Source organism: Cucurbita moschata, unplaced genomic scaffold (genome assembly GCF_002738365.1).
Source record: "Cucurbita moschata cultivar Rifu unplaced genomic scaffold, Cmos_1.0 Cmo_Scf00009, whole genome shotgun sequence".
Lineage (NCBI taxonomy): Eukaryota > Viridiplantae > Streptophyta > Magnoliopsida > Cucurbitales > Cucurbitaceae > Cucurbita > Cucurbita moschata.
The window spans coordinates 5,570,099-5,594,041 of record NW_019268525.1 but is presented as its reverse complement, the minus strand read 5'-3'; the positions used below and the strand labels follow the sequence as shown (position 1 = coordinate 5,594,041).

Here is a 23,943-nt window from a genome sequence, read left to right as displayed (position 1 = left end):
GTTTTTTTTTTTTTTTTTTTTTTTTTTTTAATAATGGATAAATGCATTAACGAATGGTGGTTTATGGTTTTGATAATACACTGTTTTTTCGTTTAGTAGTTTGTTCTCTTTTCGGCACGTGATATTTGTGGGCTTCTTTTGTTCTACGTCAAAACAAGTTTTAAAAGTTGATATTTTTCTCAATGGAAGTTTCTAGCAAGTTCTGCATGAATTTGACTAGATGTTGACTAAAAATTCGTTTAAAAGTTAGTGTATGTTTAGTATTATAGTGATTTTTTAAAACATTTGTTTGGTCTTGCAATCACCAAATTTTATTATTATTGTTGAAGTTTTGATATTTCCAAGAAATGTTAACATTGCGTCTTCTATTAGTAGCCTTGTCGGGTTTTTTACTTGGTTGAATTGAGAAATTGTATTAAACATGGCATCATGTTCATTACTTCTTTTATAGTGGCCCCCTCTGGTGGAAGTGGTAGATACTTGGGAGTTGCCTCAAGTGCTTATAGAAAGATATAATGCCGCCGGCGGGGAAGGAACTGCCTTATGTGGAATATTTCCGGAAATACGAAGAGCTTGGGCATCTGTTGATAATTCTTTATTTCTTTGGCGATTTGACAAGTGGTGAGTATAACTTGGCGGTGTTAGATAATATAATTCCATCATTAATGTATATTTTGAAATCTAATTGTGATCCATGATATCGTTTGTTGCACTTGGATGTCTTCTTGTCATTGTTAACATTAATGCATTTGCAACTGTGATGATTTTGGAGTTAATGTTTCATCAATTGACTTTTCATATCCAAAGAATCAATTATTTTGAAGTGTTGAAACCTTGTTACTTAAATATTTTAAAGAGCTATGTGTTTTGAGGTAGGAAAATTGATATTCTTCTCCATATTAGAGTGGAAAATTTGTGATAAAGTTATTTTTCTCGGATAAAATGAAAATTGGAACCGGAGCAACCAATGTGATGTATTTTTCAATCCAGTCCCAGCCAACCTATGAACCCATTAGTCACCTAGCAACCTAAGGTTTGTGTTGGCACATTAATGGGTAAGCATTGTGAATTAGTCACGTGTGTGAGGGAGAAAGTCCTCAAGGAACGCTATACAATTGTGTTTTTGTCTTGAAATATCACAATTACAACCATGCTACTATTTTTTTTTTCTTATTAAAAACCCTTTATTAATACCTTTATAAGCATTCCTGATATTTCTTAGTATAGGACTTAGGGAGAAAGAGTTCAAGTTATGATAGTCGCTTACATAGGATTTGACATCATTTGGTTTGGGCATATGGCCTTCTTTTGTAAACTCATACATCAATACAAAAAAAAAAAATCTTCATCTGAGAAAAATAAGAGTTTCCTTGACAACCAAATATAGTAGATTATATGGTTGTTTTGTGAGAATAGTCAAGATGCACACAAACTGGTCTAAATGCTCATGGATGTTAAGAAGTCCAAAATCTTCCCTGTGAATACTCTATTAGGTCGGTCATAGTTTGACCAAATAACATGAATTGGAAGCTTCATGTACATCTACTGTTAATTTCTCTAACACAGTAGTAGCAGTCCTATAAAAAAGCCTATCTGGAAGCTGTTCACATGTTAAATAAATGCTGTTGAGAGTTTTATTGATTTCACTCCACCAATTGCAAACTATGAAATGCGTATTTCATTTGGCAAACAACAGAAGTATATAATTTACAAGTTGAAAGTAACTTGTTAGGTGTTTATTGAATACTTTTCATCGAAGCTTTGCTACCTTGTCAACTTATTGTGTTTTTTTTATTACTTTACCACTTCATGTTGGTCAGGGATGGTCAATGTCCTGAGTTTAATGTGGAGGAGCAAGCCATCTGTGCCGTTGGCCTCACCAAATCCAAGCCTGGTGTTTTTGTTGAAGCAATACAATATCTTTTAATTCTAGCTACGCCAGCAGAGGTAATAATTTCCCTACAGCAATTCTCTCCTTTGCCTGTTACTTTTATCTTTTAGACTCTAATTGATTGATTATGCAGAACGCGAAATTAGTCAAAAACTAGCACATAGGATGTTTTCTTTGGACTTTCCCTGTTGCGTTGACATATCCATAGCCTCCATCAGGACAAAGAATTTTACTTTTCGGGGACCTTTCTGATTTCAAGTAGCTTTGGTAAGGTTCTTGTCCAAGGTGGTGTCTTTAGGCAGTGCGTGGTTAGAACCAGGATTTTCAAGAAAAAAAAAAGAAAACCAGAACTCTGGAAGCTTCGGTCCTTGAAGTTACTCTGTTGAATTGGTTGGGTTTCTGTATCATATCAACCTCTTCCTGACCATCCCAGCCCTGTTTAGATTTTTTTTGGAAGGCAGTATATTTTACAGTTTAGGAAACAAATACTTGAAAGGTCATTCATTTAACAAATTCCAGTGGTTCTTCCAAATGTTAAATGCTGCTACACCTACTAGGCTTGCATAAGGGAAGCTCCACATTTTTCCACTCACAGAGCCAGCATTTTTTTATAAACTAACAAAACTCATTCTTAAAATTTTTATTGGCTAGAACTTTTTGGCACAATGTCTATTCTTGCTTAGAGAAGGTCCATATCTTTTTAGATAAAATGGGCATGTTTCTCTTTGTAATTGGCGCCAAGACATCCATTAGCTGGGGAAAGATCAACATCGTGCAGTTTAAACAGATCATTTACAGTTTGGTGTATTGAGAAATATGGTGCATCTTTTTCAAAATTATTTTCCTTGGGTTGAAACTTTTAACGTAGTTTATGTTTGTCCACATTGTAAAGTTTCTTTTTCTATATCATATTTTACAGTGGGGTTCAAATGCTTTACTACGGGCATATATGCTGTATTTGTTTTCAAGCTCACTCATTGTCCCAACGTCTCACATGACTAAATCACATGAAATTAGTAGTACTGCTGCCACTAAATTGAGGACCTTCAATGTATCGAATCCACCTGTTTTCTTCTCATTTATTGATGTGTTATTTTGTGGAGCTTAAGAAAGTAAAAGAAAATGTTGAACCTATTGGGTATAGACATGCATTAGGAAGTACATGCATTCTACTTTTTGCAGTGTGTCTTTCCAAAATGGCATATGACACATGAAAGAAAGTCTCTGATCACCCTTCGTTGGCTTAGAAAACCTACTCCCACTGATAAATGAAGGCAATAAAAAGCCAACTTAAAAAAACCATTAACTAAATATATAAAAACACATAACGAAATGAGGTATTGCACTTGTTTGGTTTTATTTTCAAGCTTGTTTTGTGAACTTTATTGGTAGATAGATATTGTTGAGATGCATAGAAAATGCTCATCATTTTTCTTTCTCTGACTTGTTTGGTTTGTCTCATCATCTAATGGTATCTTTCACTGAGCTTAAGGTGAATACAATTCTGTTTACTGCTGAAGTCCCAAAGTTTCCTTAACGGCTTTGATTTCTCCCTAGATTTGTCTTTTGTCAATAGTTTCTATGTTTTTTCACAGCATCTTTTTGTTACCAGTTGATTCTTGTAGGAGTATGCTCTTCTGGTGGTGTTGATGGTACGGATCCGTATGCAGAGATTTTGCTCCAGCCTTTGCCAGAGTATACTATAACATCAGATGGAGTCACTATGACCTGCATCACTTGTACTGACAAAGGACGAATTTTTTTGGCTGGCCGTGATGCCAACATTTATGAACTTCATTACACTTCTGGTTCTGGTTGGCAAAAGCGTTGTCGTAAAATTTGCCTTACTTCTGGTTTAGGAAGTGTGATATCAAGGTATCCAGTGGAATTAAATTCATAAAAGTTTATAAGCGCAGTCTCCTTTTTTATGGTTTTACATTTGTGTATGTTTGCTTGTTCGTGATTTCAAGTAATGATTTTAATTTTTAAATTTCTTTTATCAATAAATTTGTATAGCTGGACACTCGGTCTCTCTTTCTTTTGCATTGTTGTTCGGAAAAGGATTGTTTTACACATCAAATTACTACAGCGGACAATTAGTGCTGTGTTTATCTGAATAAGTTTACTGTGTTATGAAAATGCTCGCAGCATTTTACTTCTTTTGTGGTACCTGAATTTTCTAGGTTTCTACACTAACCTATAAGCACCTGGTAACTTTCAGATGGGTTGTGCCAAATGTATTCAAGTTTGGAGCTGTTGATCCCATTGTTGAAATGATCTATGATAGTGAAAGATGCATTTTATATGCAAGAACTGAGGAAATGAAAGTTCAAGTATTTGTGTTGGGACCCAATGGTGATGGACCGCTTAAGAAAGTAGCAGAAGAAAGAAATCTGATCAATCAGAGAAATGGAATGTATGGAAGTAGACAGTCAAAAGGACCTAGAACTATGAATCGGTCGGTAATGCCATCTATTGTCTGCATGTCACTCTTATCTACAGTTGAATCGAAGTCATTGCACCTTCTAGCAGTTCTATCAGATGGTAGAAGAATGTATTTGACTACTTCACCATCAAACGGAAACTTGGGTGCATATAATTCCAGCCATCAGACACCAAGTTGTTTAAAAGTCGTGGCTACAAGGCCTTCTCCTCCTCTAGGTGTTGGTGGGGGACTTACATTTGGTGCCAACTCTGTTTCTGGTAGACCCCAAAATGAAGAGCTGTTATCAAAGGTCGAGACAGCATTTTACTCTGCTGGAAATCTAGTCCTCTCTGATTCATCACCACCAACTGTATCTTCCCTTCTCCTTGTTAGCAAGGATCCCGCAGCACAATCCTCCATGTCTGGCACTTCGTCCTTAAATGCAAGGACTTCTTTTGCTTTAAGGGAAACTGTTTCTTCTCTTCCTGTTGAAGGTCGAATGCTTTTTGTAGCAGATGTTTTACCCTTACCAGATGCTGCAGCCACTATGCAGTCTTTATATTCACAGATTGAATTTGGGGTGTCGGATTTCTCAGATGAGCGTAGTGAAAAAGCAGTTGGAAAACTGTGGGCAAGAGGAGATCTATCTACCCAACACATATTACCTAGGAGGAGACTTGTTGTATTCAGTACCATGGGCATGATGGAGATAGCTTTCAACAGGCCTGTAGATATTTTGAGAAGGTTGTTTGAGTCTAATTCGCCAAGATCAATTTTAGAAGACTTCTTCAAGAGGTTCGGAGCTGGTGAAGCAGCTGCCATGTGTCTAATGTTGGCTTCAAGGATTGTCCATTGTGAAAGTCTCATAACCAATGTCATTGCAGACAAGGCAGGTGAAGCTTTCGAGGATCCGAGAATAGTTGGAATGCCTCAACTTGGAGGCAGTACTGCCTTGTCAGACTCAAGAACTGCTGCTGGTGGGTTTAGCATGGGTCAGGTTGCTCAGGAGGCTGTGCCAGTTTTTTCAGGTGCACATGAAGGACTCTGCTTATGCTCATCAAGATTGCTTTTTCCACTCTGGGAACTTCCTGTCTTGGCTGTTAAAGGTATCTCAGATTCCGCAAATACTTCACACAATGGACTAGTTGCATGTAGACTTTCTGCTGGAGCCATGCAAATCCTTGAGAACAAGCTCCGTGCTCTTGAGAAGTTCCTAAGGTCGAGAAGGAACCAGCGAAGAGGTCTTTACGGTTGTGTAGCTGGCTTGGGAGATGTTACAGGTTCAATTCTTTATGGTACTGGTTCCGATCTTGTTTCTAGTGATCGGAATATGGTGAAAAGCATTTTTGGTACATACTCAAGAAACATGGAATCTGCTGGGACTGGAGCTTCTAATAAAAGGCAGAGATTACCTTACAGCCCTGCTGAGTTGGCAGCCATGGAGGTAGTTTAAATTTGCAGGAATGAATATTGATGCCTTTTCTTCCTAGGATATGCATTCACTTTATTCTTTTTTCATGATTTTATGCTTGTTGTATTGCAGGTTAGGGCAATGGAATGTATCAGGCAGCTGCTGCTGAGATCTGCTGAAGCTTTATTTTTGCTTCAGCTTCTTTCTCAACACCACTTAACACGCTTGGTTCAGGGCTTAGATGATAGTTTTAGGCAGGCAATAGCTCAATTGACTTTTAATCAGCTTGTTTGTTCAGCAGAGGGCGATAATCTGACTACAAGACTTATATCTTCTCTAATGCAGGTGAATGGCTTTGTTTCTAGTTCAAAATGGAAGTAACTATTAATTTAGCACACATAAGTTGCCAGCATAAATTTCATGTTCATCTTGTTTATTAATGTTTTTTAATAAAGAAACAAGAACTCTGGAGGCTTCTTCCTTTGAATCTTCTATTAGGAGTACAAGAAGCTGACAGGCTGTAGAATAAACATGACATATATATCATTTTCCTGCTCATTTTATTTCCTCTTCTGGGCTTTTGCTTCCATTTTTTAATTTATTATTATTTTGGTGTTGTGAATTTCCTCCTTTAATATTTGTTATTATTTTTCACTGTGATTATCCTTTTGAGGCTTCTTTGTTTTGTGCTGGCTTTTGTTTTTTGAGTGCCTCCACATAAGCATTCCTATTAATGTAGGCCTTATTTTAACATAGAAATAGAAATGCATATTTTATATATCTCACTTCAGGCCAGATTCCTTGAATTGACGTGTTTATCTTTGCCAGTACTATACTGGTCCTGATGGCAGGGGAACTGTAGATGACATTAGTGGGAGATTAAGGGAAGGCTGTCCAAGCTACTTTAAAGAGTCTGACTATAAATTTTTCTTAGCCGTGGAGTGTCTGGAGAGAGCTGCTGTAACTCTTGACCCAATGGAGAAAGAGAATCTTGCTAGGGAAGCCTTTAATTGTCTGAGTAAAATTCCAGAGTCTGCGGATTTACGAACTGTATGCAAACGCTTTGAGGATTTAAGGTCAGTTTATTTTCAGACTTATTGCTATTGCAGATACAAGTGTGTTGGGTGGCATTTTATTAATTTGATGCGAGACTTAACATGAGTGGCCATTCCAGATTCTATGAAGCTGTAGTTCGTTTGCCTCTGCAGAAGGCCCAGGCTCTTGACCCTGCAGGCAATGCTTTCAATGATCAAATTGATTTGGCTGCTCGAGAACGCGCACTTTCTGAGCGTGAGCAATGCTATGAGATTATTATAAGTGCTCTACGTTCACTAAAAGGTGATGTCTCACTGAAGGAATTTGGGTCTCCTATGAAGCCTGCTGCTTCAAGGTCCATTCCTGATGTGGCATCACGTAGTAAATATATATGCCAGATTGTTCAGCTTGGAGTTCAATCCCCGGACAAAATTTTCCATGGTTACTTGTATCGTTCTATGATTGATTTGGGGCTTGACAATGAATTGTTAGAATATGGGGGACCAGATTTGGTACCGTTCCTTCAAAATGCTGGACGGCATCCTATACAAGAGGTTTAATTTTTATCTCATGTTATTTAGCTTTCATTTGTACGTGTGATATTGATGGTTGAGATTATATAATGGACATCAAATAAACTGTCCAATCAAGATGCTGAAATTTTCATTATTATCCATGATATGGTAGAAGTGGACATATACATTTAATAACCAGGGAAAAAGTTATAAGTTCAAAATTGCTTAAAATTATCGACTTAGAACTGACTATTCCACACCAGTTTCTTGACTATGAAATGTTGCAGAGTTGAACACTCAATTTTGCAATTCTCTGTTCTAGATATTTATTGGTTTGACATAGTTTTCACATTTCTATTACATGGTTTAGGTTCGAGCTGTCTCAGCTTTAACAGCTGGGGCTTCTCCAATTGGTCAGTCTGGAGCAGTTGGCGCATCAAATGAAGCCAAATTTTTTGATCTCTTAGCTCGATACTATGTTATGAAGCGGCAACATTTGCTTGCTGCTCATGTGCTGCTAAGATTAGCTGGTAGACGCTCTTCTGATCCTGGGGATGTTCCTACTTTGGAGGAGAGGTATAAATTCCTAATGTTTACTTCTTCTTTTGAACTACCATTGTTAACTATATAAATCTATTTAGATTCTCGATAAGAGCATAGTTCCATGTAAACATGTTGCATTGACCATAAATATGGTCTAGAAATACGGAGTATTTTCATTGATATAATGATAGAATTGCTGAAACAATTATGAATGTTGGGGTTTGTTTACGGTTTGGCAAAAATATGATGTTGTCAAAGGTTTTAAATGAAGACCAAAGTTCTGTGGACCAATTCAATGAAGGCTATGATGTGAGAATTTTGATGAAAAATTTCAATTTGGGCATTGCTCAATTGATGAAGACATTATTCTTCAACTAGAAGGTCAGAGTTTTGGATTATCATATCCACATGTTAATCTAAAAGAAATAAGTTGACTGAATTTATTTCATTTCAACAACAAATAATGAATTTTAATTTTAATTTTTTTGGAAGAAGAAAAGGTTATGAAGTGTTGAGAAATGGATGGCTGCTGTACTTTGTTTTTTTTATTTTTTTCTTTTTTCGATTACTTATACTCAAGTTGTAGTTATTAACGACATAAATGAAAGATAGCGTTTTCTTCGCGAGAAAGATGAGTAATTAGAGAGCATCTTATTGTGTAGTAGTGCATATCGTGTAAAATATGTTGTTGGTTGTGGTTGGTTTGTGTCATTTCGAGATCTACATGTTTGTTAGACTACTACAATTCCAAGTTAACCTTTGATTTTTGATCTTGTCCAATTTTGAGATTCCTTGAAACTGTTGTTTTGGCATGAAGGAGTTTTTCTTGGAGAAATCTCGGTTATGTACCTTTTTTTAAGGGACTTGTTGTCTTCAGGTGCCAATACTTGAGCAATGCAGTTTTACAAGCAAAGAATGCAAACAGTAGCAAGGGGTTGGCAGCTTCTACCCCTGATACCTTAGACAATGGATTGCTTGAACAGCTTGAAGGGAAACTTGCTGTTCTTCGTTTCCAGATGAAAATTAAAGAGGAACTGGAGGCTTTAGCTTCAAGAATAGAAGCCGTGCCAAGTACATCTGATTCAGTCCAAAACGAAATGATCCCAGATAATGATTTGGTTGCTAATTCCAGTATTGCAAATACAGCTCGGCAAAAGGCCAAAGAGCTCTCATTAGAGTTAAAGACTATAACTCAGCTATATAATGAATATGCCGTTCCATTTGAGCTATGGGAGGTGACTATTTCGTCTTTCTTACTTCATTGAATTTGAGGATTTGATTTTCTGTGTCTCTCTGTGTTTACTCTCCAATTGATCCAAAATCAAGTTCGCTTTATGGATTCCTATGTTCAATTGTTGTTCTTTATTCTGTTTGATGATGGATTTTTCTGCTTGCGGTTTTCAGATATGTTTGGAAATGTTGTACTTCGCAAACTATTCTTCTGATGACAATACTAGTATTGTCAGAGAAACTTGGGCTCGATTAATTGACCAAGCTCTTTCTACTGGTGGCATCGCTGAAGCTTGTTCAGTACTCAAAAGAGTTGGCTTTCACATTTACCCCGGCGATGGAGCTGGAATACCTTTGGAGTTTCTTTGTCTTCACCTTGAGAAGGCTGCATTGGTATGGTTGTGTGCGTTGAAGTAAAGACATTTTTTTAATGATTTTTTGTGATGATTGATTATAAATAATTGCATAAAATTTTCGTTAATTTTTTCTATTCACGATGTTATTGTATTGCCACAGTATCAGCTCTTTCTTCTTATAATATTTGTCTTTATACAGGAGAGATTAGATTCAGGTGTTGAATCTGTTGGGAACGATGATGTTGCAAGAGCCCTCATTGCTGTTTGCAAGGGTGCAACTGAGCCAGTATTGAATGCTTATGATCAATTGCTGTTGAATGGTGCAATGCTGCCCTCACCCAAACTCAGGTTACGCCTCCTCCAATCTGTGTTAGTGGTACTCCATGAGTGGGCTATGTCCATATCTTCACAGACTATGGGTAGAAGTGCAACTGCAGCATCTCTGGTTCTTGTTGGAAATTACTCTTTGGATCAAATAGCTATTGCCAACCAAGGGGTTCGGGACAAGATAGCCAGTGCTGCGAACAGGTCAGTTTCATGTTTTTCCCTCGCTTGTTGATACTCACTTTGTTTCATGAAAGTTTCCTTGGAAATTGAATCTTAATTGTCAAATTTCTGATTTGAGTTTTACTTTGCAATACTCCACTTTAAGATGTGGTCATACATAATATGACAAATTACAATTGGTTTACTTTGAAGATTTAAATTACTTAAAAAAAATTATTATTATTATTTTCATAATTGGGGTGTGGGCCTGTTACGTAGGTGACCCATCCTGCTAACTCTTGGGGTGGCTACAAGGATTTACTAGTAGATTTTTAATCTAATTGATGTCTTAGCATAAAGAAAATATTCAGGTTATGAGTGTGTTAGCCTTACCTCTTGAACTTTTGTAACAGATATATGACTGAGGTTCGTAGGTTAGCCCTTCCACAAAACCAAACTGAGGCTGTCTATCGAGGCTTTAAGGAGCTTGAAGAGTCACTAGTTAGTTCCTTTTCTTTTAGTCAATTTTGATTTATATAATCTCTGTTGTTGTACCAAATGTTTGAGGCTTCAATTGATTTTTTCAAGATGCAAGGGTATATTTTTCATGGCTGAAGTAGCTTCTGTAACCCTATACTTGATGCTGCAATGTAATATTATCAAAAGGTAGTTAATGATGCAGTGTAATGTTGAATAATAGAAACTCCTTACTTGTGTTGGCGTGTTGATGCATGTAAAGCTATCATAACTGTCGCTTTGGTTCACTGCTCATGGTATAATTAGATGCACTAATGTATTTACAGGTAAATGGTTTCGTCACATATAATAAACGGAGGATAACACTATATCTTATGTTTTTTCCTAATTATAGACCTCATCACTTTCTTTACTTGAGGTATATCTGGTGTTACTTTAGTACACAGGTAACTGGCCCGGACATCAACGATGAAAGTCAATTATGACCGTTGATGGTGTCACGGTTGCTGCACATCCTGCTGGAAAATGATAGCCTTCGTAATGCCTTTGTAAGGGGGTAAATATGTGCTACATCCATAGTTATCATTCCTATTTATCATATTTGTGTCTGCAAGTTTGCACCATTCTAAATGCTTGTTTAGGTCATGCATTTTAGTAGAGTAGCTATAATGATCACCCTTGAGAACTTTAGGAGATGTAACCTTTTTTTTTTACTTTTGATTGGTTGGTGGTAAATTTCCATGTACGGTTATTCCATTATTAGCGATGTTTTTAAGAGCTTGTGATATGTCTTCTTGTTGATTATACTTGAAATTGTCTTGTCATCCAGCTAATGGAAGAATAGTTTGGATTTGGAGGTGGAACTGAACTGAGCCTCTAAAACAAGATTAATGGATTATATGGCTTCATTTCGTAATAGCCTATCTCGTATGTTTTTTAGTTCAACGATTTCGACTGCCAGCCCCTCTTGGTTGAGGACAAAGTTACGAACAGATAAGAGTATCAAACATGTATCATTCGTGTGAAAAACATGGCTACTTCTAGATTTTCTGAATACCCATTCCAATGATCTTCATATAATCAAGACTATTAGTTGGAATTACCATTTGTTTTCCAGTAATATAGGCTTTTTTCTAGTACATTTAGTAATTTAATTTGATTGATGTACTATGTTCATGTTGATTCAGATTCAGTGGTGGATCTAATCTGATCCCTTCAAGTACTCATACGGGCATATGCGTATTGAATGCATTCAACTGAAGTTAGGTTGGTATCCAGCAAACCAACAAGAGTAGCCCGTGAATTTTGTACTGAATTTTTGTTCTGTAACTCGTTCATTAGTTGGCTAAAAATGAAAATGGATAATCCAATCCAAAGAGGCAAGGATGGGATTGCCACATTTAAAAGACTCTTATCCTTTTGTGAAGCTGGTCGTACGGAGGTGCATTATCCTTTCATCGACTTCCTTTGATTCTTATCCTTTTAGAATTAATTATTGAGTGCCTACGATCATTGTGTGTTCTGATTTCTTTCTTTTTTTGTTGTTAAAGTTGACATTTTTAACAGAAAATGCTTTGTTTGGGTCTCTATCATTCAACTTTAATATTATATTTTCTTTATATTTTCCTTTGGTCGCCATTAGGCATTCAAATCTCTCTCGATCATAGTATTGAAAACAAACTTGCCAAACTAAGTATTTTCAGAATTCATTTGATTTAGTGAATCTAAAAATATTTAATAGAATCGAATTCATTTAATGACTAATTTCATTTATCATTTGACTTCTTCTTCTATGATAGACTTTACATCGTTTGTTCGATCATTATTGACTCACTGCACTAACAATAACTAGTTTCACGATTTCATCTCCATCTAAATTCAAGTATATTGAATAAATAATTAGTAGTTGTCATAGGAACCACGACAACATCCGTTTGAGAAGATGAAGAGAAAGTGGAAGAGACAAAAGACAAATGGAGGAAAGAAAGAAACACTCTTTTTCCTATTCAAAGATCAGCCTTTTGTCTAAGAAAGAAACGGGAATTCAAAAGAAAAAAAAATCATCCTAACAAGTCGGTACCTCGTTTCAAATTTATCACTATAAAGAAATTATTTTACTTCAGCTCTCGTGATAGAATTTTACTAATTACAAACCTTTAAATTTACAAACTGAATTGAGTAACACCCGAAACTTAATAATTTGTTGATCAAAGTATTAAAATGACCTAATTTTATATCCTTTATTACATTTTATTAGAATATTATTGTTTAAACTATTGTTTTTTCTATTTTCTTTTAAATATAAAATTACCCACTTTTATTTAACTAACATTTTTTCATAAAATTTATTTGATAATATAAATTGAGTCACCTCAACAAATTTAGGGTTTTGGAGTTGATGAAATTAATAGTTTAAAATTTTAATGGATTAAAAATACATAATATAGTGTTTTAAATAAATTAAAAAAACTCTAGTGATTTATAATTTTAATTAATTACAAATACCATCCAAAATGATTTTCTAAAAAAGAAAATATGAATTAAATATATATAAAAATTGGTGGCACGTGTGGAACGAAGCTAGCCAACGTTGCAACCAGGCAGAAGTCATATGGTGACACGTGACATGTCTAATAGTACGGACAATACCACTTCGATTCATATTTACCATAATATTCAAAAGAAAATTTAAAATTTAAAATATGGCAATAAAAATAATAAATACAATTGGCTTTAATGAAATTATTACAAAAAAAAAAAAAAATTTACTTTTGTTTTCACGTCTTAACCGGGCTGCACCACGACACGGAATAGTATTTAGAGTTTGAGTTATAGGTTGAAACACGTGTTCGTCCCCATGCACATATTTCCTAGGAGCTCACTCAACGTAAAATTGTTTCGAGCTAAGCATGCTTAACATTAAAATTCTATGATTCAACCACCGAAAAGTAAAATGCACCTTATTGGTATAAATCGTAACTTTCAATTATTTCGAACATTTCTTAACCATCATATCCTTAGAGTCGTTCTAAATTCATCCACGTACCTTTTTTTTACTCGAGTGTTACATGTCCATCAACTTTCATCTCGATTCATCCTCAAACCATATCAACCAAGAGACATCCCCTTGATACCATTTGCAACGATCCATTACCAAAATTTCGATTCTACCTTTGATGGCTAGCATAGTTGAATGAATCAAATTAGGCGTGGAGGTGATTGAGTCCGTTTGGTGCGGGGTGGGTGGCGGTGGTGCCCTAACTTGCTGTCGCTGCAGTGGCGCGGTTTCTCCTTGCACTAACACGCCGTAGTGTTCCACAAACAGAAACGAAGACAGATAAAGAGGAGAGAGAAAGGGAAAAGAAATGAAAGGAAACGAAAAGAAAAGAAGTCTTTGCATAAATTAAGTCAGTCCCCTTGAACCCAGAAATAAAGGGGCAAAAAGTGAAGAAAACTCCTCTCGACGAATCGATTTTTATAATCTTTTTCTTCTCTTTTCAATTTGATTCTTAATCGGATTGGACTAGATTTGGATCATCGATTTATTCAGTTATTTCGTTGGAATTTCTCCACAGTTCTAATCCCGATTGTCCCCTTCCATTGTTGTTGGGGTTGTGTTTCAACGGTTGTTTTTTTTTTTTTTTTTTTTTTTTTCTTTATTTATTGAGATTTTGAAATGAAAATTCTTTTTTCGAATTTATAATATGCTCGTATTATAATATGGATATGTGGGGGTATATTCTATTTGGATAAGGTATTTCTAAGCGTCGGAATTGTCCTATCGTGTCTCTTTTGATGCCCTTAAAATCTCCCATTTTCTTGTCTTATGTCATTTTTATAAAGAAAAAAAAAATAATTATTAATAATGGATGTTTATGAGTATGTGGATTGCACACGAGAGAGAAGGGAAATACGCTAAATTAATAAAAATAATTTGATGTTTTAAAAGTTTCAATAATATTTTTAAACTTTAAAAAAATATATATATCTTTAAAAAGAAAATTTAAAATAACCTTACCATAAATTTGTATTTAAAGGTATTAATAGTTTCTTTTTTAAAAAAATAATAATAAAAATACACTTAAATTTTAATAAATTTTTCAAAAATACCCATAAATTTTTAAAAATTTCATTTAATACTCTTAAAATTTTTTAAAAACTTTAAAAACACCTTCAAGCTGAGACTTTTTTAAAAAGTTCAAAATACCATTATTATTGGTATATAGAATGAACTATTAATGCCGCGGTTAAAAAATACTCATAAACTTTATTAAAAAAAACAACATTAATATCCTTGAATTAAATAAAAAAAATTAAAAGTTTGATGATGATCAAGATCTTTTTTAAACTTTTTCTTATAAGAATGGTATGTTAATGTTATTTTTAAAATTTCATAGGTATATTTTTAAACATTATACTAACAGGTTTTTTTAATGCTCATTTAAAGTGAGATCGTAGGAATATTGCAAAAGAATTTGTTATAGAAAAAACTCAAGTTTATTCATCGTTCTATATGAAAATATTATCACATGGGCATGTTCCATGCTCACTTATGTGAGGACAATGANTTTTTTTTTTTTTTTTTTTTTTTTTTTTCATTTCTCGATTTCATTACTGGGAAAGCTGCCACGCAGCGATGTTCCGATTCGAGCAGGAGAAGATCCGAAAACGAAATTGATGTTTCCCAATTAGTTTATTTGATCAGTTGAATTCGTTTCAGTGCTCTTAGGGTCGAATATGGCTGATGCTCTCTCTGTTATTCCTGCATTTGTGCTCCGAAACCTGTCTGATAAGCTTTATGAGAAACGGAAGAACGCTGCTCTTGAGGTCTACTTCCCTACCCATTTCATAATTTTTCATTTCTAGGGTTTGGATTATTTGTAATCCTCAAAGGGCTGCATTGCGCTTTAGGTTGAGGGAATTGTGAAGCAACTTGCTTCGGCTGGAGATCATGAGAAGATTACGGCGGTTATAAATCTGCTCACGAACGATTTCACTATGTCGCCTCAAGCGAATCATAGAAAGGTATGAGATGAATGCGTAAATGAATGCTTAAGATAGTTCAGGTTTCTCTTTTAGAGTTTGGGTTTTGGGTGAAATCTTCTTTGTTCATTTTCTGTTTCTTATTTATTTATTTATTTTTATGTTTGGAATTTGCTTGATTTTAAACCATCAATTTCATTTTTAGGGAGGATTGATAGGACTTGCTGCTGCAACTGTTGGCTTGACTTCTGATGCATCTCAACATCTTGAGGTTAGTATATTCTTAGGCAGTTTCCTATTAAGTTTTATAGTTTAGTTCTTCACTGATTTCCAATGGACTATTGTCGCTACATCCTAAAACTAAGTACATAGTCTACTTAAAATGTACTGGAAGAGTTTACTGGTTAGAAGATGGATATGTTATCCTAACTCTGCAGCTTGTAGCTTAAAACTGTTGAACTGTAGGTTCTGGCTGCACCAAGTAACATTTTGGGAGAAGGGTATACGAAACTTGATACATTCTTCTCTCTTCAATGGTGTAACTTAGGGGCTTTTTCTTGCTGTTGATGTTTAAATTGTTTCGTTGCTATATAAATCAGAAATAAGTTGCCATTTTCTGTGATTATAGTTGTCCTGCTTTCTTTCATTTTAGTGATGTTATTATGTTAATAGTTTTTTCTTCTAACGTTATAAATGAACTTTCCAGCAAATTGTACCGCCTGTACTCAATTCTTTTTCTGATCAAGATAGCAGAGTACGTTATTATGCATGTGAAGCTCTATACAACATTGCAAAGGTGAGTAGAATTGTCAGAGCTGTTAGCGTATTTTTGGGGCTAAGCTGAATACGTACGTCTATTGCTGCAGGTTGTCAGAGGCGATTTTATAGTTTTCTTTAACCAGATATTTGATGCTTTATGTAAGCTTTCAGCTGATTCAGATGCCAGTGTACAAAGTGCTGCTCATCTCTTGGATCGACTTGTGAAGGTACTCCCTTACGCACCCGTTCTCCCCATGACAAGTTTAAATAGAAAAAAAGGAAACAAGAATTCCATGTTTCAAACATTCTCTCGTTCACCATGGATTGAGAGGAACACCAGAATGTTTGAAAAATACAAGCAGATAAGTATATCTTTGGATAACATATGGCGTCTTATTTTAATGCTTTACATTTAAAGATTTAGTCTATTATATTTGGTCTATCTACCTTATTGATGTAAATTGCTGCATTGTCTTAAAAGTTAGAAATTGGGGGAATGTCTTGTTCCCTTAATCTCCGTTCTGAACTCCTCCTTCCTTTATTTTCCATAATATTAACGAACTCCTCTTTGTTTTAATGAAAAATTTCTCTTATTTAAAACTAATTTTATGAATTAAATGGAACAGGATATTGTTACTGAAAGTGATCAGTTCAGGTATTCCATCATTTCTCAAGCTACTTGGTTTGACTATTTTATCGAATGTTACATTTAAGAAGCATTGTTTTGAAGTTGTATTGCAATATGTATTTGTTTATATTTCTTTTGGCTATCTTCTTTCTTCAGCATCGAAGAGTTTATTCCATTGCTGAGGGAGCGTATGAATGTCCTAAATCCCTATGTTCGTCAGTTTTTGGTCGGATGGATCACTGTACTTGATAGTGTGCCAGATATTGATATGCTGGGCTTTCTTCCTGATTTTCTTGATGGTGAATCTTTATGTTACTGATATTTCTTTTTAATATATAATTTTTTCTCTTCGTTTATTGATTGTGGAGTCAATGGTGTGGAGCAAGATTTCTATAAAATTTTTCTGATAAATGTTTATGATACTTACAAATCCGCTACAACTCTTAGGTTTGTTCAATATGTTAAGTGATTCAAGTCATGAAATCCGGCAACAAGCCGATTCTGCGCTTTCGGAGTTTCTCCATGAGATCAAGAATTCTCCAGTAAGATTGCTTAGCTAACATTGAGTGCCTTAATTAGATTTATCGCCTCAAGTCTTTGAATTTATTTATTTATTTTTATAACTAATTTGCAACCAAAGCCATTTTTATTATTAAAGCTAATTGGAGTTCTTTTTGTAAGCTCTATGGCTCTAGGTATTGCGTCTCCTCTTTTGTATTTTTCTGATTTTGAATGTACAGTTTTGGTTTCTTAGATGAAAACAAATTAATTTCCCATTTCTACTATTGATTATGCCAACTTTTTTGGTCAACATACAAAGTCAGAAAAATAACACGAGGAATTACATACAAGTATGCAAATGCAAAAATAGATTTAATAATTGCCATCTATTTTTCTTTTCTTTGCATGTCCAAAATTTATTTGTTCATTTAATAATTTTCTGACTCGAGCAGTGCTACTCTTGAAGTCTGTAGATTATGGCAGAATGGCTGAGATTCTGGTCCAGAGGGCTTCTTCCCCAGACGAGTTTACTCGCTTAACGGCTATTACATGGGTACTTTGGACTTGAGCATCCATCATTTGTTATTATAACTTGTCTTAAATTCAAAACAACTTTTGACTCTGTTTCACTTTTTTATGAGGTCCTTCCTATCTATCGAGAACCAATAGATATGTTTTACTACTGTGCATTATCTTTATAAATTTATAGTTTTTTTTTTTTTTTTTTTTTTTTTTTTTTNTTTTTTTTTTTTTTTTTTTTTTTTTTTTTTTTTTTTTTTTGTTTTGTATTTGCAGATTAATGAGTTTGTAAAACTTGGTGGAGATCAATTAGTACCTTATTATGCTGATATTCTAGGAGCAATTCTACCTTCCATAGCTGATAAAGAAGAGAAGATTCGAGTGGTAGGATTTATCTTCTCCCTTTCTTTTATTACTTGTGCCATAAACACATACCATGCACGTGATTTGATCCTATACTTTCACGTAATTTGATCCTATACTTTAAGCTTTTATGCCTTTTTCAACCATCAATTATGTTTTTTGATCGTTTTTCATTTTTTTTTTATAGGAATGTAGTTAAGAAATATGAGAGATATCTTATATAGGACACATCACCAACATTAAATATGAATTTGTATAAATTTTTTCTTGCGCAAACATGGTTGGTTGGTTAATCTTAAATGGGATAATAAGGTGAGGATAATATTAAAACTCATATGGTGTACAAAATTGTGCTTAAATGAGAAGAAAATCAATATGTACGTAGAAGTAGTAATGTATGAAAAAACATAGCAGCAGTTGATTTCATCTTCATATAATAAAATTCAATCAGGTGTTGGATAAGGTTCCAAAACGATTGTTTTCTTAGAGAATGACTTTCTTATCTAAATGAGGAAGGATTGCCCTTATCCACTTGGTTGTGTGAGATTCTCAATTGTTTTTCTCTATTTAAAGTTCTAGTTTTTGTTAGTAAGAGTATTGTGAAAGTGATGAAGAATTTGTGTTGGATGGGCCCGAGGTTGATGAGAGGGGGGAGGGTCCCATCTGGTTATGATGGGAAGTGGTGGTTAAGCTGTTTGAGTTGGGCTGTCTAGGGATTGGGAAACTTAAGATTATGCAACGAAGCTTTGTTGGCTAAATGGCTTTGGCATTTTTTAATGGAGCCAGATTTTTGTGGCATAAAGTTTTTTGTGAGTAGGTATGACCTGCACCCTTTTGAATGGTTGGTAGGCAATGGTGCCAATTGGTCTAGTAAAAGTCTCTTGAAAGCTATGGTCTCTGATTTCCCTTTCTCCTTTTTTATTAATAGATAACAGCACAATAATATCCTTTGTTACTTGAAATGATTATTAACTTGCACATCAAAAAGTAGAATTTTCAATTATAAATTCTCCGTGAATGAATTAAAATAGCTATAACTTTTAGTGTCTGGCTAGTTTTAGCCACATATTTAATTGTTAAGAGGTTAGTTTTTTTTTACTTAATATGATTAGAGAGAGCCTCAAGGGAATCAAAAGTTTCTCTCTTTAGATATAGTATGGTTCGGTATAGCTTTTCCCCTTTTTATGCCTCACGTTAAGGGGACTTTAATTGTTTTATGTTGCAACTGATTTGTTTACATGATTTTTGAAGGTTGCTCGGGAAACTAATGAAGAGCTTCGTAATATCAAGGCATTTCCATCCGAAGGATTTGATGTTGGTGCTATCCTTTCTATCGCTAGGAGGTATAACCCCAACCCTCCCACTTCCTGTCCCTCTGTTCACCACCCATCTTTGCTGGCCCCAACATTCTTTAATTTGTATTTCAATGAAAGTTGATTTTTTGATTAAAAAATTATTTTGCAGTGGTTCCATGTCGTTGGAGTCATGTGAAGTGGTTATGTTGATTTTTATTTGATTTGAGTTTTTGCTGTGATGACTGATGAGGACGTTTTCATGATTGTTGCTTCTGTTGATTGATCAGACAACTATCTAGCGAACATGAGGCTACTAGGATTGAAGCATTGCATTGGATATCAACACTTTTAAATAGACATCGAACTGAGGTGACTCTGATATTGTCCTTTCTTTTTTTTTTTTTTTTTTTTTTATATCACAGACAACTAGTCTTTTACATGTCTATAGACCTATTATTTATCCTTGAGTTATCTTATTTTGTCTCCACATTATTTTTTTTTTTTCCTATTTCAGTCTCTTCCTTCTTGCCACCCCCCACTCCACACACAAAGAAAGAAAGGAATTTGTTCGGAAATTTTAATGTTTGATCACTTGCAATAAAACCTTTCTATATGCCATTAGGTTTATCCAAAAGTAAGAGTAACAAGTGACAACCTCCAGTCACTCTGATATTTCCTGATAAATGCAATGTGCTGCCTTCTCTGGGGTATATTACCAACAATATGAGCAATGTGCATAGAGGATGGTGATCTTTCAGTATGCAAGGGAATCGACATTATCTATACAATGGCTGTGGGCATGAAATGGGATGGTTACTTGTGTGTACCAAAATTAGATCCTCGTGTACCTTCTCCAACTGTTCAGTTAATCTTAATAATTTCTATTGAACCATGAACCCTTACAACTCTTACAAGGAGAAGATTACCCGTTGGAAAATCACAATTGGCACTAAGACCTTAGAGAATGAGCTTGAGTAATTAACTTCATTTAAGCTTTCAACGTTTTAAGGAGGCTTTGTTTTGCAACTACATTCTAAACCACCTCCGCACGCTTTTTTTTTTCTTTTTAAAATTTCTTTTACATATTTGGAGTTCGAGGAATAACAGTGATCTTTATGGTTGATGTCTGGTCTAGCATGGTGATTTCCTAGTGGTAATGAGTTCTGTTGTTTAAAATGGCGACAAGTACATATGGGGTGAATGGGATAAGTTGATTTGGTAAAGAAGACAAAGGTTTGGGTGATAGAAAGCACTTGGAGCTTTTATTTCCATTGGTAGGAAAAAGATGAAAAACCTCCCGAATTAATGTTGGTAGCAGAAGCAATACATTGTTCTGGTATTATTCAGTTTCATGGTAGGAATCTCACAGATGCGGAATTGAGTGGTTCTTAATAAAGACTTTAAATAGTGTTCCAATGAGTTTCAATGAGGTGTGACCTAGTCACTGTTCTGCTTCTACGTAGTTAGTTGTCAGGGTCAAAAGATTTAAGGCACATAAGGGGCCTACAAGTTTCTGCTGTGCCGTCATGATTCTGAACCAATCAGGTAGATGAATCTTCTTGTTACAACTATTACTATGTCATAGTTACTATCTACTTCCCTCTACTCATGCAATGCAATTTTTCCTGATGCACCAATACAAGTTCCTCTTCATACAAAGGTTTGCTCAACCTTTCTGCTTCATCGCTTGCTGACATTCACTTCTGCAAATATTAGGTTAGCAGGGGAGGAGGGTGTTCTGGTTAGGATGAAGAAGTGGAAGTTTGGGTATTTATCCAGGTCAAATCTAAAATGAGCCCAATAAAGAGACTCCAATCAGTTGCTATCCCCCTCTCCCCCAAGAGAAAAAAAGAAAAATGGATTCTTTGGTCACTATGAGACAACCTTCCTACAATTATTTATCAATTTTGAAAATTTCTGCTAGGAAATCCCTCTTATTTTGCATTCTTTAAACCCAAAGTACATGATAATGGAGAGGCAAAGGAAGGTGTTTCCGAAGATTCGTCTGTTGTTTTTCCTATTTTTTGCAATATTGTACATCATATTGCTTCTTGGTGGTGTCCCAGCTTGAACAATTTTAGTTTCTTTTTGGTTAAAATGGCAAGCTTTCATTGTGGGAGGGGAAAAAAAAAGAAGAAGAAAGAATGCACGTGGAATACAAAAAACACCTAGGAGGAGCCTACCTAGCCTAGAAAAGAGCTCAAGACCTACAGGGTGATTACAAGAATATTTACCCACGGAGACTTGGAGAGGCGCAAAATCTGAAAGGGTCCAGAACTTCCCTATAGGTTTTTGAAACCCTTCTAAAAGTTCTCTTGTTCCTTCTGCTCAAAGATCCCACAAAATAGCAAAATGATAAGCAAACCAGAGCCTGCCTACCCTTTTCTCGAAAGGGGTAATGTGGAAAAAAACTTCTCCGACACGGAACTGAGACTCCTTGGCCATGGAAGGCTAACAGAAACGCCTTGAAGAAACTGCACCATAAAGATTTATCAAACTGGCACGTCTAAAGAAGATAATTGAGGTCCTCAGTGGCTTCCCTGCAAAGACTCCTTGAGCAAATTCTTCTTGTATCCCCTTTCTTCTATCCTTAGAATTGGAAGGTTTTTTTATAAAGTAGCTCTCTTTGGGATGGGAGACCTCTCCCCTGGCTCGTAGACTATATTTTGTTTTTGAGACTCCTTGGCCATGGAATGCTAACAGAAATGCCTCAAAGAAACTGCACCATATAGATCTAGCCAACGGGCACGTCCAAAGAAGGTAATCGAGGTCCTCGGTTTCTTCCCTGCAAAGACTGCTTGAGCAAATTCTTCTTTTATCCCCTTTCTCCGATACTTAGAATTGGAAGTTTGTTTTTTTTCCCCTCTTGTAAGTAGTCCTCTTTGGGATGGGAGCCCTCTCCCCTGGCTCCAAGACTACATTTTTTTTTTTTTTTTTTTGAGGAATACATATTTCAAGTTTCTTATATAAAAAAAAAATGGAGAACATACCAAAGGAGGGAAGGAGTGTCAGTGTCAGCATGCTGGGGGTAGGAAGGAGCGTTTATTTGAACCTTCTCATTTTGCAATCCTGCACGTGATAGCTACAAATGAAAATTTTTTCTGTTGTAACTAATTTAATACTTCATATGTATGGTAGCATTCACTTTTGTTAACTATTTTATAAGCATTTTTCAGTTGGTATTCACCAAGTGCAACACACACTCAGACTTGCGCTATTTTATTTTCTTTTCTTTTTTACATCAGCAGTGTTATTGAGCTGCCTTAAGGTAGTTAGATTGTTCCTTGTTATTTTTATTGGTGAATGTAGATCTTCTGTTTTCACTTCTCTTCTTGTTCTATATTAATGTGTGCGAGTCGTTGATCTTCATTCCTTTTTGGACAGGTATTGATCTATTTGGACGATGTACTTGACAGCCTTCTTCAAGCCCTATCTGATCCTTCTGATGAGGTAATCATTTCTTCTGGTGATTTGCCTTCAGGTCTTCATCTGTTATGTCCTTTATTCCTATTTATCTCCTCAAAAGAATCTGCAGTTATTTTGCATATTAGTTTGTGGTTGTGTTTTTTCCTCTGTCCTTTTTTCATATATACCTCTAAATTTTTGTTTAGCTTTTTTTTGGTCAACTTTTTTTAGCTAATATAATAAAACTACGATGTGACATGCTTTTAATTAATTTTCAATTGCGAAGTGGCAAGACAACATATATAGATATTGTATTTTGATAAGAAACATAATGTATTCAACTAAAAGGCACAAGAAAACAAGTAAGGGCTTGGAGAATGGAGAGAGCCCCCACTCAAGAAATGCTACTTAAAGACAGCCTTCCAATCCAAAATAATCATAGGTAAGGGGCTATTACAAAAGAATTTGCTATGGCTATGGCACCACCAAGAAGTATTAAACTGTACAAAATCCCAAAAAAACATCAAAAGGAGTAATCTTATGGTCATAAATTCTTCTATTTTGATCTTGCCATATGCTCCATAAGAGGGCTCTTGAGGCAAACTGCTGTCCGGTTCCAACCTTGCTCTTCTGGTTTCAACCTCTCAACCTCTCAAGCAGCGTCTAACAAAGGGGCAGTGCAAAAAGATATGATCCAAGGACTCCTTGCAACTCAAACAAGTTACTTCTGAACTATCATTTTGGAGGACTTGTCTTTTTTTAAACGATGTCTCTCCCTCCCTCTTAAACTTCTTCCTCCCCCCCTGCATTCCAAAGGCCAATCATCCACCTTCTTTGGGAGACACAATATCCCAGCAGCGTCTAACAAAGGGGCAGTGCAAAAAGATATGATCCAAGGACTCCTTGCAACTCGAACAAATTACTTCTGAACTATCATTTTGGAGGACTCGTCTTTTTTTAAATGATGCCTCTCCCTCCCTCTTAATCTTCTTTCTCCCCCCCCCCCCCCCCCCCCCCCCCCCCCCCCCCCCCCCCCCCCCCCCCCCCCCCCCCCCCCCCCCCCCCCCCCCCCCCCCCCCCCCCCCCCCCCCCCCCCCCCCCCCCCCCCCCCCCCCCCCCCC

At 35.6% G+C, this 23,943-nt stretch overlaps 2 protein-coding genes across 2 annotated transcripts in view; both read left to right on the top strand.

Moving 5' to 3' along the window:
• The window catches only part of LOC111447412 (nuclear pore complex protein NUP155), an 11,752-nt gene extending 1,096 nt beyond the window's left edge, over positions 1–10,656 (top strand). The window contains exons 2-13 of the mRNA XM_023086574.1: positions 452–621; positions 1,821–1,947; positions 3,504–3,766; positions 4,113–5,760; positions 5,860–6,072; positions 6,556–6,803; positions 6,902–7,316; positions 7,648–7,853; positions 8,698–9,055; positions 9,225–9,443; positions 9,606–9,934; positions 10,306–10,656. Of these exons, the coding sequence (XP_022942342.1) occupies positions 452–621; positions 1,821–1,947; positions 3,504–3,766; positions 4,113–5,760; positions 5,860–6,072; positions 6,556–6,803; positions 6,902–7,316; positions 7,648–7,853; positions 8,698–9,055; positions 9,225–9,443; positions 9,606–9,934; positions 10,306–10,423 (4,314 nt within the window). The 3' untranslated portion in view covers positions 10,424–10,656. The remainder of the gene's footprint in view (positions 1–451; positions 622–1,820; positions 1,948–3,503; positions 3,767–4,112; positions 5,761–5,859; positions 6,073–6,555; positions 6,804–6,901; positions 7,317–7,647; positions 7,854–8,697; positions 9,056–9,224; positions 9,444–9,605; positions 9,935–10,305) is intronic.
• A 4,283-nt stretch (positions 10,657–14,939) lies between these two features.
• LOC111447407 (protein VAC14 homolog) overlaps positions 14,940–23,943 on the top strand; it is a 17,539-nt gene continuing 8,535 nt past the window's right edge. Inside the window, exons 1-13 of the mRNA XM_023086560.1 lie at positions 14,940–15,196; positions 15,281–15,394; positions 15,558–15,623; positions 16,059–16,148; positions 16,219–16,338; positions 16,738–16,766; positions 16,896–17,038; positions 17,187–17,281; positions 17,707–17,793; positions 18,036–18,143; positions 19,374–19,465; positions 19,705–19,786; positions 22,802–22,867. Of these exons, the coding sequence (XP_022942328.1) occupies positions 15,107–15,196; positions 15,281–15,394; positions 15,558–15,623; positions 16,059–16,148; positions 16,219–16,338; positions 16,738–16,766; positions 16,896–17,038; positions 17,187–17,281; positions 17,707–17,793; positions 18,036–18,143; positions 19,374–19,465; positions 19,705–19,786; positions 22,802–22,867 (1,182 nt within the window). The 5' untranslated portion in view covers positions 14,940–15,106. The remainder of the gene's footprint in view (positions 15,197–15,280; positions 15,395–15,557; positions 15,624–16,058; positions 16,149–16,218; positions 16,339–16,737; positions 16,767–16,895; positions 17,039–17,186; positions 17,282–17,706; positions 17,794–18,035; positions 18,144–19,373; positions 19,466–19,704; positions 19,787–22,801; positions 22,868–23,943) is intronic.